This window comes from Pseudophryne corroboree, chromosome 6 (assembly GCF_028390025.1).
Source record: "Pseudophryne corroboree isolate aPseCor3 chromosome 6, aPseCor3.hap2, whole genome shotgun sequence".
In the NCBI taxonomy this organism is placed as follows: domain Eukaryota; kingdom Metazoa; phylum Chordata; class Amphibia; order Anura; family Myobatrachidae; genus Pseudophryne; species Pseudophryne corroboree.
This window is the reverse complement of record NC_086449.1, coordinates 590,494,915-590,513,959: the sequence shown is the minus strand read 5'-3', so window position 1 is coordinate 590,513,959 and position 19,045 is coordinate 590,494,915. Positions and strand designations below refer to the sequence as shown.

The window sequence follows — 19,045 nt, the reverse complement described above, 5'->3', positions numbered from 1 at the left end:
ACCTGTAAGTAAAGGGGGACAAATCATTTCTTTTCCACTTGTCCACTGTGCCACTGCTGTCACCAGTGAAAAGTAAGAGCAATGTCTTTGAAGCTGAAAAATAATGTATACACAATGTATATAAAACAAAAGGCGACATACTGGTTGGTTTTGATCACCGACAGACACACACACTGTTGTGAAACTACAAATCAGAGCATATATACATTGCTGTGTAGCTACAGGCTGTCTAAGCCTGGTTTAAATAGTTTGGCTTGGAACTAATGCCCACTTACTGTATGAGAGACACTCCACGGGGTGCTTAGTGTGTAGTATAGTAACGCAAGCCATTTGCTGATACTTCCACACAATCGCCTGATTGCTCTTCGTGGACCCTTAATAAAACAAAGGTAATTTTTTATTTTTATTTATTCATCTGTATTTGTTTTATTTGTTGATGTAAATGATAAGACCACCTGTCATCATAGCGCACTCAAGCATGTCTAATGGGGCCCATACATCTGGCAGGTGTCAGGGAAGTTCCCCATTCTGATGATGCCTGCGTCGGGGCATTGGGAAAATCCAACAATCTGGAAATCCTCGATTCACTGCTTCCTACCAAAAATAGTCGGTAACTGAGAGAGGGGATTTTTAACTTGCAGGATTTTCCCGATTCCCCAATGGATCGCCGATCATTGATGTCTGCAGAACGGGGAATCGAGCCTTAGAGGTATGGCCTGCCTGTCACTAACACTACAACAGATAAGCTATGGCACACTGATAGGCCTATATTAGATGTGCATCTATGCTGACTGCCATATCATGTACTGTTCATTAGAAAGAACATGTGGGGCTGATTCAATTCAGTGGGATGTTCCGCCGACCAGTGTAGCGATGTTTGGCTTTACACATGTCCACCAATAGGGTGGGCTCAATATTGATACTTTTTCTGCACACCTCTCTGCTTTTCCGAATGAGCAAATTGTAACCATTGCATTGAATTCAATTACATCCATAGGGTCTGCAGAATGATTGCTGTTCACCTGCTCCCTATCTGTACACTTCGTTTGATACTTGTCATAATCATTAGTGCATACTTGCACATTAGGAGTAAAACATACGCCCAGAAATAGGCTTATTTATGCTTACGTTCATCTCTATATAGCCCGCAGCTGCTGGAAACGACTCAACGAGCTTTAGCTACATGAAAGCAACCCAGTACAGCCCAGTCATGTTTCTCCACTACTAGATACAAATTTTATGTGTATGATGCTGCATTGTCCATAGATGTATGCACACAGTACAGGAGCAATGCCCAGTACTGCAACACACAAGATATACTCTGCAAACATACATATGTTACATATGTTCAACTCAGCATCAACCTCATCATGTTTATAAAAATGTCACACGTTATGCATGCATATGGATAACTACCATATAAACTAACACTCCAATCTAAACATATATTTGCATACATATCTCTGAAATGAAAAAAAAAACAACAACAAATAGCAGCGCTAACGTGAAATAGAATGAATTAAAAATTTGAGAAGGATTGAATGATAAAAATTACTACACATTTAATAGGGTATAGACCACATTAAAAACACACAATGAATTCATAGATAAAAGTGAAAATGAGGGTCACAATGATAGCTACCTATAACAAAGTAATCCGTTCCTAAATAAAATCAACTGGATTGCAGAAAGATGTAACAGCTGCATTAGAGTCACAGCACCAGTTAGCGCCCGATCACCTATTTCTTGGTACTTATTTTTATTGATATCTCTTAAATGGTAAATAATACAATGAGAAGATTTGCACAAGGACATTTTTCAAATGTATCCCCCAGTTTATAAGGATTGGGTATGCTATATCGGTAGTCAGGATGCCGGCGGTCACATGACCGGCACCGGAATCCCAACATTGAAGATCCCAATGGTGGAGGGGGTAAGTATTTTTACCCCCCACCTTCCTTACCCTAACCCTCTGGAGGTGATGGCTCGGGTTAACTCTTCGGAGATTGCGGCTAGGGCTAATCCACCCCTAGTGTCTAAAACCCCCTGTTTGTAACCCTAACCTCCCCAACCTGCTCCCTGGGCCCTAACCCTAACATGCTCCCTGATACTTTCCTTCGGGATGTTGGCGGTCGGTCTTCCGGCACCATTCTCCCGAGTGGTGCTGGGATTCCAGCGTTGGTCACATGACCGCCACCATCCCGTCCATCAGGATGCTGATCCCATTTATAACAGTGCAGTATATGAGCTCTCACATCTCCTTTTTCCTGCAATATCCCTCTATAGGCAGCACTAGGCAGTTACAAAAAGGCTTTAAAATCCTTAGTTCTATAGAAAAACTGATGCATTTAAAAAAAACTGTAAGCATACCTAAAACCTTGAATGAAGTGACATATACAGTACATTCCCAAGCCGGTAGGTCCTACCATGCCTCTAATGGTACGAGCAGGAGATCCTCTCTCATATGGGGAATGCTTCATAAAACTGCTAGCATCATTACCACCATGCTCCATCACCTGTGAGCTTCCCAAACAACTAGAGGTGTTGTTGAGAGTATCCAGATGAAAAAGCAACAAGGTCTAGGTCAACAATCAAAAGGTCAACACCACATGGTCGACTTTCATTAGGTCAACATTGACAAAATGTCGACAGTGACAATAGGTTGACAGATGAATGGTCGACGGTGCTTAAGGTCAACAGGTTCAAAAGGTCAACATGGAAATGTCTGACACAAAATGGTCGACATGTTTTTTTCAACATTTTTAGAGTTATTGTTAGGCACTAGGAGGCAGAGTAGGGTTAGGCTGCCAGAGTGGACAGTTAGGGTTAGACACCTGTAGGGATGGTTTGGGTTAGGCTATGGGAGGGGATAGTTATGGATAGGCACCAAGGAGGGTGGTTAGGGTGAGGTACTAATGAGAGGGTTATGGTTAGATTTGGGATAAAATAAAATAAAAAAAACCCCACATGTGCCGACCAGTTTTGTGTTTACTATTTCCTCATTGACCTTTTGAGTATGTCGACCTTTTGTACCTGTCGACCATTCATCTGTCAACCTTTTGACTCTGTCAACCTTTTGACACTGTCGACCAAGTGGTGTTGACTTGTTAATTGTCTATTAATCCAAACCCGTTGTTGAATCTCCTCTCCCAGTTTTGCTATTCATCTAAATGGGAAGTTCACTGGAGAGAGACAACAACAAAACCCCTAGCAGTTTGGGAAACTACAGTAACACGAGCATAACAGTTTCCTATTCACCCAAATGGTAAATGTACAGGGAACGCACATTGGCCCTGCTGCAAGCACTTAGAAAAGCCTGCCTTGAATTTTTGTACCATACGAGGCACCGCGGGACATGCCATGTCAGAGAAGCACACACTGCGGAATATGAGTGTGCTATATTAACAACTGGTAACAAATAAAATAAATAAATACATTTCTACTTATCTAATTATTTTTTAAACTGTGTTGTCTGCTAGGGAATGACAGTATCTCCCGAATTAATAAAAGTGAAAGAAATGCATTAAAAGAGTTTTTCAGCTACTCTTCAAGTCTTGCTAGCTCACCGATCACATGACCTGTGTCAGGAAGACATATCAGTTGTTTTATTTGAGGACTGTCCTCTAGGCTTTGGAAAGTATCCACAAAGTCAGAAATCTATGAGAAAGAAAACCATGCGGAGACATATGAATATACAGAGCCAGCATAATCTACAGCACTTTACATTCAGGATCAAACACTGACTGGGTCTATAGCAATGGAGATATTACCCATAGCAACCAATTAGTATAATCAAATTGCTGGTTGCTCTGGGCAACATCTCCACTTCTATAAACCCGCACTTTAGTATATATACCCCTTGGACTCTGGAACACTTCAGCTACAGATGTGTCCGCAAGCATATTTGCTGAAATCACACCAAATAATCCCACTTGGAATGCCATGTATTTTTGTAACACATCTGCGTCAAGTGTCCGCCAGATGCTTTTTCTCAAAATATTCATTTTTCCCACATGCAAGTGTACACTGGCTATAGGCACTGGCATTTAATGTCTTCTGTGTGCGACTAATTTGTTAATCTGGGTAAAAAAGGCAAAAGACAAGGGGGGTCATTCCGAGTTGTTCGCTCATTGCTGATTTTCGCTATATTGCGATGTCGCTTACTGTGCATGCGCAAGGTTCGCAGAGCGCATGCGCTTAGTTATTTTACACAGAAGTTAGGTATTTTACTCACGGCATAACGAGGTTTTTTCATCGTTCTGGTGATCGTACTGTGATTGACAGGAAGTGGGTGTTTCTGGGCGGAAACTTGCCGTTTTATGGGCGTGTGCGAAAAAACGTTGGCGTTTCTGGGAAAAACGCGGGAGTGTCTGAAGAAACGGGGGAGTGTCTGGGCGAACGCTGGGTGTGTTTGTGACGTCAAACCAGGAATGAAACTGACTGAACTGATCGCAGTGTAGGAGTAAGTCTCGAGCTACTCAGAAACTGCTAAGAAATTTCTATTCTCAATTCTGCTAATCTTTCGTTTGCAATTCTGCTATGCTAAAATACACTCCCAGAGGGCGGCGGCTTAGCGTGTGCAATGCTGCTAAAAGCAGCTAGCGAGCGAACAACTCGGAATGAGGGCGAGTGACCGCACTATGCCCTGAGGGGATACAGTCAATATACCGGCTGTCGGGATCCCGGCGTTCAGGATACCAACGCCGGAATCCTGACAGCCGGTGAAATGCCGGTGGTTGGAATGCCGGGGGCAGCCCAGTATTTCCACTCGGGTGGTGGGTCCACACTACCACCCGAGTGAGAATATAACCTGTGGCAGGCTGACGGGATGCCACTGTCAGGATACTGACAACCGGCATCCTATCAACCGGGATTACATACATATTCTGCCCTGCATTATGCTTAATCTGCTACTTTATACCAAGAATCTAAGTCTGGCCAAACATCTTGCAATATATGGCGCAAAAAAGGAGGACACATATCAATGCTAGGTGGGCTAGGAGATTATTTCATTTAAAGAACATTATTTTTAAAGTCCTATCCAGTTACTGCACTTACAGTATCTAATGACATTTTCTGGCATTTATTGGTAAAATTGCTCTACTTCCATCTTGTGGTTTCTTATGGTGATATATGGTAAAAAGGAAAAGAGAAACTCACAGCATCCCCAGATCTTGGGTCCAGAATTAGTGGTTGACTGTTACCACTAGTAATCCACACTGTTTTCACTGATGCCACGTAACACATCCCAGTAATTTCACCAGTGAACTGTCGGAGCCTCTGGATTAGTTGACCATCCTGGGACCAAATACCAACTGTTCCATCAAAGGATCCTGTCAAAAACCTGACATAATTGAAAAGGCTCTTAGCAGATTTGCTGAATTGATTTACAAAGACTGGACAGAGGTCATCATCTCAGTTCTCAGTATTCCAACAATTAACTTATTGCTAGGTAACAACAATATTATTATTATTATTATTGTTGTTATTATTATTATACATTACTGAGTTTAAAAGAACATACATGCAGACATGATGATACATGGAGGAACAGAATAAACTTACACTGTTTCATTGTATCTGATTAATAATTATTTTATCAATGCTGTGACCATTTGGATATCATTATATTGGCTGCATGTGTCGAATTAACTTTATAATTTCTATTCCTACAGTACTTTCTGTCCTCAGTAATCACCTGCCTACGTATTTTTTGTCTCCATATATCTCCTTACAATTACATAAAACTATGTGCCTCATACAGAGATGGACGTGGCCGAGTCCTTTGGCAGTCATCCATCTGCGACTTTATACAAATCCCACTACAGAGCCATTTCCTGGTGTACGTCCATGCATAAGAATATTTAAGGACTGAGACACCCACTCTGAAGACGATGTAATACTGCCTGCTACGTCTTTAGACGTCACCATCGGTCGCACCATTGAAACTTGTACCAGCCCTACCACAGGTGCAGATTTTCCATCTGCGTATGGCCTCCTGTGTGAATGAGTGAGCGCCCACAACATTCCCATAACACGCCCGTAAAACAAACCATGTCCATGCATCTGAATAGCCACTTCCTAGCAGTTGCAAAAATCCCAGGCATGGAAAATGTAAATATTCCTGATCTAATGGTAACCTCACTGCCTATTTCTCCAGTACCATGCCCACATATCTCTGCACTATACCACAATCTCTTATGATTAAGCTGTGACTACTACTCCCAGAGCCAGCTTAAGGCCCATTCGAGCGGAGTTGTCGCTTGGGGACACTGTATGACCGCTGCCTAGTACTACCACAGGCATTATCTGGACGGAGGTTGGATTCACTCGTTATAGTTTGCAAAATGATCGGGTTCCACAGGACACGCTGTAGTTTTATCACTGTCACCCCATCCAATTGGTTGGCAAACAGCAGAGGAGGAGGAGTCAGGCTTTGGTTTCCTGCATTCAACTGCCGATGCAGTGCTTCTCACCTACACAAGACACTACCGTCCTGACAGTCCCACCATTGCGGTTACTCAACTATCAGGTGCTCCTTGGGTTTGCCATTGATCTACTTATGGGGCCATCATACCTCCCATCCCTACGTCAGAGACCTACATACCAGCCCTAGATGTCCCAGCTGGGTTAAAACTCCAGTAGTGGCTCAGATATCTCCTCATGTGACTCCCCTTTGGACACTTGCCTCCAGTCTGTAGAACACCTGCATCCCTGGCTTAAAATACTGATAGCTGCTTTCCCTAGGAGCACTTCTCTTATGCTGGGCATACACTATAAAATTATCTGGCAGACCATATGTCTAATCTGGCTGGTTGAAATTAAAATCTTGCTCCCGAACACTGGAAAACGGACAAAACAGACAAATTAGTTAAATTGCAGATTTATCCAATTTGTCTGAACAACAGTTTTGGCAAGTTATTTGGTCCAGGAACATTGGTAGATATAAGGTAGGTTTTAGATTTTCTGATGTACTGTTATTTTTGAAGATGAAATAATAATAAAAATAATCCCAAGAGATTAGAAAGCCTCCAAAACACATGGCTGTAAAATTATGATTTCTTTCTTACGCTTAGGAACCAATGGCTCCCAGGAACAGTCTGCTTTTAAAATCAAACCTTTATATGATTTTTTGCTCATGGTGCTCTATCCTTATTACCTAGTGCTCTCGCGCTCACGGACGAGGAGGAGGTGGGTGATTCCTGCGTTGTGGGCATGTGGGTTACAGTGCACAGCCCTAAGGCAGGTCTTTTCCGGGGTCTCGTAGGTGTCAAATATCATAAACTTTCTGTCATATCTGAATAAGAGAGAAAGCAAAGCCTTCCACATTAAAGAAATAAGAGACCTGACAGTGAACTGAATTGACATTACATAAATCTAATATATTGTTTACAAAATCCAGGACTTAGATCTATAAAATTTGAGGGAGGCATTGCTTCCAGGAGAAAGCTAAGATGATTAGACGATTACCTAGGCGATTATTTTAATTTTAATCATTTTTTACATTATTTTTACTGATTCCTTCCTATTTCTAGTTATAAGAATTCTATATTGCTCCAAAGAAAGGTGCTGGTTCTGCGTACAACTGAGCACCACTAGAAAATAAGTACTCATCTTCTAGCTAAACCATTGTTATTGAGAACTGAGATGCAGTGATATGGAGACATTTTAAAATATTTGGAAGACAACTTAAATAAAATGTTTGTTAAGCTACAATAATAGTAATTGCCTTTGCTGGACATACAAATTGACTGCTTTAATCTATACCTGTTGGCCGCTTACAAATGGAGGCAGCCATTTTGTTGACTGAACCAGAAACCTTTCAGTTTGTGGGGGAGCGATAAAGTGGAGAGGGCTAAAGTATCAGCCAATCAGCTCTTGTCATTTTTCAAACACAGCCTGTAAAGTGACAGGAGCTGATTGGCTGCTACTTTATCTCTCTCCAAGCTTTGACACTTATGCCCCATGTTTGAAAAATGACAGAAGCTTATTGGTTGGTACTTTATCTCTCTGCAAGGCTTAATAACATCTGACCACTTTCTTAGTGATGTCACTAGTTCCTTGTGAATTGATAGGCTGGATTTTCATGAATAATAAATCACCCTACCAATTGAGTACATGCACTGTTAGTGTACAATAAATATTTTTCTAGAAGTTGATCTTTACAGACCCAACAGTGTAGATTTGGCTGTCTAGGGCCATGACACATGACACAATGTCGGTATGTTGGTGGTCAGAAAAGTCCTTGTTCAGGTTGATCACATGTCCACAGGTTTTCTGCTCATCCAGAGGGTAGACAGAAAGGCGGTTCTTGAATCCACACGCCAACAGATGACGTCGAAGATTTATTGCAATACTGAAGATAGGGCTCCCGAGCTGAAGGGACAAAAGACAATAAATAAGTTATTAATATGACAAGATTTATTTGGGTTCATGTACATGAGTGTGCAGTTTTAATGTGCCCTCCATGTGTGTTCAATTCAGACATGGGGGCATATGTAATAGGGTCCGAGTTTAACTGAGGTGCAGGGTGACGGCCGAGGTCGGACTTTTTTTTAAAGCGTCAATCATTTACAAGGCATGGTTTTGACAGAATTGCTTTGAGGATGTCAGAGCATATTGACTGAATGACTAATTGAATATTTGGATAAGACTGTGGGCCTAATTCAGATCTGATCGCAGCAGCAAATTTGTTAGCTAATAGGCAAAACAATGTGCACTGCAAGGGGGGCAGATATAACGTGCAGAGAGAGTTAGATTTGGGTGGGTTATATTGTTTCTGTGCAGGGTAAATACTGGCTGCTTTATTTTTACACTGTAATTTAGATTTCAGTTTGAACACACCACACCTAAATCTAACTCTCTCTGCACGTTATATCTGCCCCCCCTGAAGTACACATGGGGCCTAATTCAGAACCTGTTTGCTCGCTAAGGGTTTTTGCAGTCCTGCGTTCACATAGTCGCTGGTCTAAACTGCGCATGCATATGCACCGCAATGCGCAGGCGCGTCGCATGGGTACAAATAAGATTTTAAACCTACCGGTAAATCTATTTCTCCTAGTCCGTAGAGGATGCTGGGGACTCCGTAAGGACCATGGGGTATAGACGGGCTCCGCAGGAGACATGGGCACCTATAAAGAACTTTTAGTATGGGTGTGCACTGGCTCCTCCCTCTATGCCCCTCCTCCAGACCTCAGCTAGAGAACTGTGCCCAGAGGAGATGGACAATACGAGGAAAGGATTTTGTAAATCTAAGGGCAAGATTCATACCAGCCCACACCAATCATACCATATAACCTGGAATACACATAACCAGTTAGCAGTATGAACAAACGACAGCAACGGTCCAAGACCGATTCCAACTGTAACATAACCCTTATGCAAGCAATAACCATATACAAGTCTTGCAGATTTTCCGCACTGGGACGGGCGCCCAGCATCCTCTACGGACTAGGAGAAATAGATTTACCGGTAGGTTTAAAATCTTATTTTCTCTTACGTCCTAGAGGATGTGGGGGACTCCGTAAGGACCATGGGGTTCATACCAAAGCTCCCAATCGGGCGGGAGAGTGCGGATGACTCTGCAACACCGGCTGAGCAAATGCTAGGTCTTCATCAGCCAGGGTATCAAACTTGTAGAATTTAGCAAAAGTGTTTGACCCCGACCAAGTCGCTGCTCGGAAAAGCTGTAATGCCGAGACGCCTCGGCAGCCGCCCAAGAAGAGCCCACCTTCCTAGTGGAATGGGCCTTTACTGAATGTGGTAACGGCAATCCAGCCATAACATACGCCTGCTGAATCATGTTACAGATCCAGCGAGCAATAGTCTGCTTTGAAGCAGGCGCGCCAATCTTGTTGGCTGCATACAGAACAAACAGAGCCTCTGTTTTCCTAATTCTAGCCGTCCTGGCTACATAAATCTTTAAGGCCCTGACTACATCCAGGGACCTGGAATCCTCCAAGTCACTCGTAGCCACAGGCACCATATATATGGAATGAAGAAACCACCTTAGGCAAAAATTGAGGACGAGTCCTCAATTCCGCTCTATCAACATGAAAAATCAAGTAGGGGCTCTTGTGAGACAAGGCCGCTAATTCTGACACCCGCCTTGCAGATGCCAAGGCCAATAACATGACCACCTTCCAGGTGAGAAATTTCAACTCAACCGTGTTAAGGGGTTCAAACCAGTGTGATTTTAGGAACTGCAACACCACGTTCAGGTCCCATGGTGCCACTGGGGGCACAAAAGGAGGCTGGATGTGTAGCACTCCCTTTACAAAAGTCTGGACTTCTGGAAGAGAAGCCAATTCCTTCTGAAAGAGTATCGACAGAGCCAAAATCTGTACCTTAACAGAGCCTAAATTTAGGCCCATATCCACTCCTGTCTTTAGGAAGTGGAGAAAACGACCCAAATGGAAATCTTCCGTAGTAGCATTCTTGGTTACACACCAAGAGACATATTTCCGCCAGATACGGTGATAATGTTTTACCGTCACCTCCTTCCTAGCCTTTATTAGAGTAGGTATGACCTCTTCCGGAATACCCTTCTCAGCTAGGATCCGGCATTCAACCGCCATGCCGTCAAACGTAACCGCGGTAAGTCTTGGAACATGCAGGGCCCTGCTGCAACAGGTCCTTCCTTAGAGGAAGAGGCCAAGGATCTTCTGTGAGCATCTCCTGAAGATCTGAGTACCAGGCCCTTCGAGGCCAGTCTGGAACAATGAGTATTGTCTGTACTCTTTATCGCCTTATGATCCTCAACACCTTTGTGATGAGAGGAAGAGGAGGAAACACTAGACCGATTGGAACACCCATGGCGTTACAAGAGCGTCTACTACTATTGCCTGAGGGTCCCGGGACCTGGCACAATACCTCCGAAGATTCTAGTTGAGGCGTGACGCCATCATGTCTATTTGAGGAACTCCCCAAAGACCCGTTATCTCTGCAAAGACTTCTTGATGAAGTCCCCACTCTCCTGGATGGAGATCGTGTCTGCTGAGGAAGTCTGCCTCCCAGTTGTCCACACCCGGAATGAAGACAGCTGACAGAGCGCTTACGTGATTTTCCGCCCAGCGAAGAATCCTGGTGGCTTCTGCCATCGCGACTCTGCTCCTTGTCCCGCCTTGGCGGTTCACATGAGCCACTGCTGTGACATTGTCCGATTGAATCAGCACCGATAGGTTTCGAAGAAGACTCTCCGCTTGTCGAAGGCCGTGGTATATGGCTCTTAATTCCAACACGTTGATGTGCAGGCAGGACTCCTGGCTTGTCCATAGTCCTTGAAAATTTCTTCCTTGGGTGACTGCTCCCCATCCTTGGAGGCTCGCGTCCGTGGTTACCAGAACCCAGTCCTGAATGCCGAATCTGCGACCCTCTAGGAGGTGAGCACTTTGCAGCCACCATAGAAGAGACACCCTGGCCCTGGGGGACAGTGTTATCTTTTGATGTAATTGTAGATGGGACCCGGACCATTTGTCCAGAAGGTCCCATTGAAACGTCTTCGCATGGAACCTGCCGAAGGGCATGGCCTCGTAGGCTGCCACCATTTTCCCCAGAACACGAGTGCATTGATGAACTGACACTCTTTTTGGCTTTAGCAGGTCTCTGACCATGTTCTGGAGGTCCTGGGCTTTTTCCAACGGGAGAAAAACCTTCTTTTGTTCCGTGTCCAGTATCATACCTAGGAACGCTAGTCGAGTTGTTGGAACCACATGTGACTTCGGTAGATTGAGAATCCAACCGTGTTGCTGGAGCACTCTCAGAAAGAGTGACACGTTTCCCAGAAATTGCTCTTTTGATCTCGCCTTTATCAGGAGATCGTCCGAGTATGGGATAATTGTGACTCCTTGCTTGCGCAGGACCACCACCATTTCCGCCATTATCTTGGTGAAAATCCTCGAGCCGTGGAAAGCCCAAACGGCAACGTCTGAAACTGGTAATGACAATCCTGTACAGCGAATCTCAGGTACTCCTGATGAGAGGGAAATATGGGGACATGAAGGTAAGCATCCTTTATGTCCAGTGACACCATAAAATCCCCCCCCCCCCCTCCAGGCTGGCTATTACCGCTCGGAGCGATTCCATCTTGAATTTGAATCTTTTCAAGTACAGGTTTAGGGATTTTAGATTTAAAATGGGTCTCACCGAACCATCCGGCTTCGGGACCACAAAGAGGGTCGAATAGTACCCTTTTCCCTGTTGGTTCAGGGGAACCCTGATAATTACTTGCTGTTGACACAGCGTTTGAATTGCAGCTAACACTACATCCCGCTCTGGGGTAGAAGTTGGTAAGGCCGACTTGAAAAATCGGCGTGGGGGCACCTCTTCGAATTCCAGTTTGTAGCCTTGGGAAACTATTTCCAACGCCCACGGATTCACGTCTGACCTGACTCAGACCTGGCTGAAGAGTCGAAGGCGTGCCCCCACTGGTGCAGACTCCCGCAGGGGAGCCCCAGCGTCATGCAGTGGATTTTGTAGAAGCCGGGGAGGACTTCTGTTCCTGGGCACCAGCCGAAGCAGGTGTTCTCTTTCCTCTAGCCTTACCTCTGGCAAGGAAGGAGGATCCCCGACCTCTTCTGGACTTCTGCGACCGAAAGGACTGCATGTGATATTGTGGAGTTTTCTTTTGCTGTTGGGGAATAAAAGGTAAAAAGGTAGATTTACCCGCGGTAGCTGTGGAAACCAGGTCCGCGAGCCCATCCCCAAACAACACGTCACCCTTATAGGGTAAAACCTCCATATGCTTTTTCGAATCCGCATCACCCGTCCATTGGCGGGTCCATAAGGATCGTCTCGCTGAAATAGCCATGGCATTGGCGCTGGAACCCAGCAACCCAATGTCCCTTTGAGCGTCTCTCATATACAAGACTGCGTCTTTAATATGGGCTAGAGTTAACAAAATAGCATCCCTATCTAGGGTATCAAGGTCAGCCGACAGGGTATCTGTCCAAGCTGCAACTGCGCTACATACCCATGCCTACGCAATTGTCGGTCTGAGCAAAGCACCAGTATGTGAATAAATAGACTTTAATGTAGTCTCCTGCCTGCGGTCCGCAGGGTCCTTGAGGGCCGCTGTGTCTGGAGACGGCAGCGCCACTTTCTTGGACAGGCGTGTTAAAGCCTTGTCCACAGTGGGAGAGGATTCCCAACGTACCCTGTCCTGTGTAGGGAAAGGGTATGCCATATTAATTCTTTTGGGAATCTGCAGCCTCTTATCTGGATTCTCCCAAGCTTTTTCAAATAACTCGTTAAGTTCATGAGATGGGGGAAAGTTTATTATCTGTTTCTTTCCCTTAAACATGTGTACCCTCGTGTCTGGAACAGAGGGTTCATCAGCAATATGCAACACATCTCTTATTGCAATAATCATACACTGAATACTCTTTGTCACCATAGGGTGCAATCTAGCTTCATCATAGTCGACACTGGAATCAGAGTCTGTGTCAGTATCTGTGTCCACAATTTGTGACAAGGGACGCTTTTGAGACCCCGACGGGCCCTGTGAGTCGGTCCAATCCGAGGACTGACCCCCTGATGCCTCCCTGGATTCAGCTTTATCTAGCCTCTTATGTAAAGATGCCACACTTGCATTCAACATATGCCACATGTCCATCCATTCCTGAGTCGGCACTACCGACGGGGACACACCACTCATCTGCTCCACCTCCTCCTTGGAGAAGCCTTCCGCTTCAGACATGCCGACACGCACGTACCGACACGCCACACACACAGGGATATACCTATAAGGGGACAAATCCACAACCAGGCCCTTAGGAGAGACAGAGAGAGAGTATGCCAGCACACACCCAGCGCCAAACTGACACTGGAAAATCCAGACAGCGCTTTTATATTATTATATAATGCCAATCTTCCCACTCACTGCGTTCCAATGAGCCCCCCTCCTCTTTTTCAGCCCTCTGAAGTGTTCAGCAGGGGAGAGTCCGGGGAGCCAGCGTTCTCTGCAGCCTCTGTGGAGAAAATGGCGCTGGTTAGTGCTGAGGGATCAAGCTCCGCCCCCTCCAGCGGCGGGCTTCGGTCCCTCTTCAATTTTAATAAAATGGCGGGGGATCATCTATTTGCTGCCTCCGCAGCCTAATGTGACCTTTTTTGCCCAAAAACGAGGTTTATTGCTGCCCAGGGCGCCCCCCCTGTGCCCTGCACCCATCAGTGCTTTCTGTGTGTCTGTGTGTGGGAGCAGTGGCGCGCAGCTTACCACTGCGCGCTTTACCTCATGAAGATCTGAAGTCTTCTGCCGCCTTTGACGTCTTCTTGCTTCTCATACTCACCCGGCTTCTATCTTTCGGCTCTGTGAGGAGGACGGCGGCGCAGCTCCGGGACGAACCCCAGGGTGAGACCTGTGTTGCGACTCCCTCTGGAGCTAATGGTGTCCAGTAGCCTAAGAAGCAGAGCCTATCATTTAAGTAGGTCTGCTTCTCTCCCCTCAGTCCCACGATGCAGGGAGCCTGTTGCCAGCAGTGCTCCCTGAAAATAAAAAACCTAACAAAATTCTTTTTTCCACAGAAAACTCAGGAGAGCTCTCTGCAGTGCACCCTTCTCCTCTGGGCACAGGATCTAACTGAGGTCTGGAGGAGGGGCATAGAGGGAGGAGCCAGTGCACACCCATACTAAAAGTTCTTTATAGGTGCCCATGTCTCCTGCGGAGCCCGTCTATACCCCATGGTCCTTACGGAGTCCCCAGCATCCTCTAGGACATAAGAGAAAAGTGGATTGCCGCTCACCGACGGGTTTGTGCGAAGAATCCATTCGCACAGGCGTTTGCAAGGAGATTGACAGGAAGAGGGCATTTGTAGATGTCAACTGTCCGTTGTTGGGAGTGGTTGGAAAAATGCAGGCGTGTCCATTCGTTTGCAGGGAGGGTTCTTGACGTCAATTTCCGGTCCCGGACAGGCTGAAATGTTCGCAGCGGCTGAGTAAGTCCTGGGCTACTCAGAGACTGCACTAGATCTGTTTGTACAGCTCTGCTACACATGCGATAGCACACTTGCAAAGCAAAAATACACTCCCCTAGAGGCAGCGACTATGCGAACGCAGGACTGCAAAAAAAACCTAGCGAGCGAACAGGTCTGAATTAGGCTCATGGTTTTGCCCATTAGCTAATAAATTTGCTGCTGTGATCAGGTCTGAATTAGGCCCTGTGTCCTTTTGTGGAAAGATTACCTTCTTACCCATAGGTAGTGTCCTCAGGATTGCAAGATAAATGAATAGTATACATAGTAAGTTTGATAATCTACCAAAGACAGTTGGTTAACAGATAATAGCCCTCATTCCGAGTTGTTCGCTCGTTGCCGATTTTCTCTATATTGCGATTAGTCGCTTACTGCGCATGCGCAAGGTTCGCAGAGCGCATGCGCTTAGTTATTTTACACAAAAGTTAGGTATTTTACTCACGGCATTACGAGGATTTTTCTTCGTTCTGGTGATCGGAGTGTGATTGACAGGAAGTGGGTGTTTCTGGGCGGAAACTGGCCGTTTTATGGGTGTGTGTGAAAAAACGCTGCCATTTCTGGGAAAAACGCGGGAGTGGCTGGAGAAATGGGGGAGTGTCTGGGCGAACGCTGGGTGTGTTTGTGACGTCAAACCAGGAACGAAACTGACTGAACTGATCGCAGTGGCAGAGTAGGTCTCGAGCTACTCAGAAACTGCTAAGAAATTTCTATTCGCAATTTTGCTAATCTTTCGTTCGCTATTCTGCAAAGCTAAGATACACTCCCAGAGGGCGGCGGCTTAGCATGTGCAATGCTGCTAAAAGCAGCTAGCGAGCGAACAACTCGGAATGAGGGCCAATATATAAAGGAATATGACACGTGAAAGCTGTTACTTGTTTCAGTATCTGTATTCGAATGACACAATACAGTTATTTATCAACTGTGGTATGAAATATATATAGGGGCAGATTTAACAACTTCTGACATTCTTATTATAGTTATGAATGATAAATGGTGCGCCAACCAATCAGCTCCTAACTTACGTTTTTCAAACATATGACAGGTGCTGATTGGCTGGTGCACCATTTAACATTCGTAACGAGTGATAACAAGAATATCACTCATTGTTAAATCTGCCCCATAGTGTACAGCAGGCATTCATAACCTCGCTCCACAAGGCACACTAACAGTGCAGGTTTTAGTGTTATCTTGGCTTCAACACAGATGGTTAAACCAAAATAACTGAGGTACTAACTAAGTCACCTGTGCTCAAGCATAGCTATCACTAAAACCTGGACTGTTAGTGTGCCTTGAGGACCGAGATTGGGAATGCCTGGATTATAGCATTGGGCATGTTGGTAAAACTGTTGAGTTTGAAAACTGGATTTGGGGTTTATAGAGGAGAAATATTGGGGGTCATTCCGAGTTGATCGCTAACTGCCGTTTTTCGCAGCGCAGCGAACAGGTTACTACTACGCATGCAAAACAATGTGCAGGCGCGTCGTAGGGGTACAAAGCGGATCGTTGCTGGGTGATGGATTTAATGAAGAATCCATTCGCACAGCCGATCGCAAGGAGATTGACAGGAAGGTTTGTGGGTGGCAACTGACCGTTTTCAGGGAGTGTTTGGAAAAAAGGCAGGCGTGTCCAAGCGTTTGTAGGGCGGGTGTCTGACGTCAATTCCGGAACCAAAAAGGCTGAAGTGATCGCAAGGGCTGAGTAAGTCCAGAGCTACTCAGAAACTGCAAAAAACTTTTTCGTCCCACTCAGCTGCACACTCGTTCGCACACTTGCAAAGCGAAAATACACTCCCCAGTGGGCGGCGACTATGCGTTTGCACGGCTGCGAAAAGTAGCTAGTGAGCGATCAACTCGGAATTACCCCCATTCTTATTTACCTTAATCTTATCAAATACCACAGCTCCTGAAGTCCAAGCGATAAGAGTACCATCATTTGAAGATGAGAAAACTAGCTTTGTCTCTGACCAGTACAAAAGATTAGTGACCATTCCTGAGTGTTCAGCTGCTGACTGAGACAGATGCCCAGTGTCCAGGTCCCACCATTTTATTACACCATCTATAAATCAGAATCAAGAATGTTAATTTCAGCCTAGTTGTACTATTGAGGTAAATGCAGTATGAAAGTTGTCAGCATAGTAGAATGCGGCGCCCAAAGCATGGCATGCCTTTGGTGGGGCATGTTATGCTCCACCCAAAGGGCGTATCTAGCATCACATATAGGCGTGTCTAAGCTTAAATGCTTGTTGCAAAATATTTCTATATGCATTTTGCAATTATTGGTACTAACTTTTCTGCCTGCAATACTAGATTTCTTACTTGCATCTATTTGCTGTGATATTTAATTTCTCCTCACTCAGCACAATATACATGAAAAATGTAATGCCTATGCAATAAATTCCAAATGCAATTTGACCTTGTGTAAATTCTTACTTTAATTATCTTTAGATTGTAAGCTCTCACGAGCAGGGTCCTCTTCCCTCATGTGCTTATCCTTTGTCTTACTTTTTTTTTTTTTTCGAGTATTTTTATTCAACAAAATAGTTAACGATACAGACATAGCAGTGTATGCTGGGAAACACAATTGGCATTATACAATACACTGGGTCAAATACCTCCCCCATCAATATAGATACATAATAATAGACATTCCAGGAAGATACAGTTCCAAATACTTTCAACCCACATCATACAGATTTTCTGAAGTCCGTAATCAGATCACAATCCGCATACTTAACATTTTCAATTTTCTCCCCGAAATATTTTAAGAAACATCCCAACTAGCAGGCCAGATATAGCCCACAACCCCCCTGAGAGAAAGAGAGAAAAAAAAAAAAAAAAAAATAAACAACACAAAACCTTCAAGCCTAGAGATACATAATTGTATGAGGTGAGGTACAATGACAATATAAATAGAATAAGGGGAGAGGAGTCCGGCTCGGTACCACGAGGCCCAGAGAGCACACTACCGGTAGGGCCAATACACCCTAAATCTGAAGGGCAAGGGATGAGTATGATGAGCTGATCCAAGGGGACCATATTTTCTCGTATTTGGTAAGAGCATTATTTTTCATATATATATATAGCGGTCCTTCAGTAGGGTGTCATTCACCAAAGCTTTAAATGTGGATACAGTAGGAGAATGCGGAGCCATCCATGTCCGCGCAATGCACACCTTGGCAAGGGCGCACATACTACGGGCATATATGCCCTCCCGCCCAGAGTCCGGTCCGCCCACCCCCAAAATACAAAATCTCGGGGTCAGCATATCTCTCACTATCCCCGTATGTTCCAGAATCGACCCGACCCCCGCCCAAAACGCCTGTAAGGATGGACATTCCCACACAAGGTGCCAGAAGGATCCTCCAGCAGCCCCGCATTTGGGACAACTGCCAACTCCCCCAGCCCCAAATCTGGTTAGTCTATTTGGTGTCATATATGTTCTATGCAGAATAAAGAGTTGTATCTGTTGGAACCGTAGTGATTTGGTGACCTGGCTCGAGTTCCCCAGCACAACCTCCCAATCTTCCACATCTATGGGGCCCAAGTCGTGCTCCCAGCGCGCCCGAAAATTCGAGAGCGGGTCTGCATGAATTATTGTAAGAAGGTACGAGTAAGTGAAGGAGATCACCTTAACTCGACCCAGTGACTGCAAAAAGGTTTTTATGGGAAAGGGGAGGAGCACCGGGGGGGAATCCCGGAACTGCGATTGCAAGGCGTGCCTGAGCTGCAGAAATCTATAAAATTAAGAGTTCGGGAGACCAAACTCCTCCCTTAGTTGCTGAAACGATTTCATTGCTCCAGCGCTATACAGTTGGGATATAGAAATGATGGAATACGGGGCCCATACCGCCCCACCCTCCAGAGACCCCAGTTCATGGAGCGATGTAGAGTGCCAAAGGGGAGTGTCCGGGTCCATACTATCATACCTGAGCAGACCCTTCATAGCTATCCAGATTTTCATGGCCTGAAAAACAATAGGAGGCGAAAATCTGGAAGCGCTCCCTCCCACCAGAACCTGTGCCGGGGAGAGATCCGGATAATAACACCTAAGAAACGCCCAGTATAAACCAGCATCCTCCC

The 19,045-nt window shown here is 45.2% G+C and overlaps 1 protein-coding gene across 3 annotated transcripts in view; it reads right to left on the bottom strand.

Moving 5' to 3' along the window:
* Window positions 1–19,045, bottom strand: part of LOC134933046 (uncharacterized WD repeat-containing protein alr2800-like) — a 182,106-nt gene that overhangs the window by 55,624 nt on the left and 107,437 nt on the right. For 2 of the 3 annotated variants that reach the window (XM_063927991.1, XM_063927990.1), the window contains exons 3-9: window positions 16,843–17,021; window positions 8,171–8,376; window positions 7,160–7,297; window positions 5,161–5,344; window positions 3,567–3,657; window positions 276–374; window positions 3–93 (exon numbers count right to left, since the gene is read on the bottom strand). In XM_063927991.1, the coding sequence (XP_063784061.1) occupies window positions 3–93; window positions 276–374; window positions 3,567–3,657; window positions 5,161–5,344; window positions 7,160–7,297; window positions 8,171–8,376; window positions 16,843–17,021 (988 nt within the window). The remainder of the gene's footprint in view (window positions 1–2; window positions 94–275; window positions 375–3,566; window positions 3,658–5,160; window positions 5,345–7,159; window positions 7,298–8,170; window positions 8,377–16,842; window positions 17,022–19,045) is intronic. The other variant, XM_063927992.1, reaches the window with a different exon arrangement.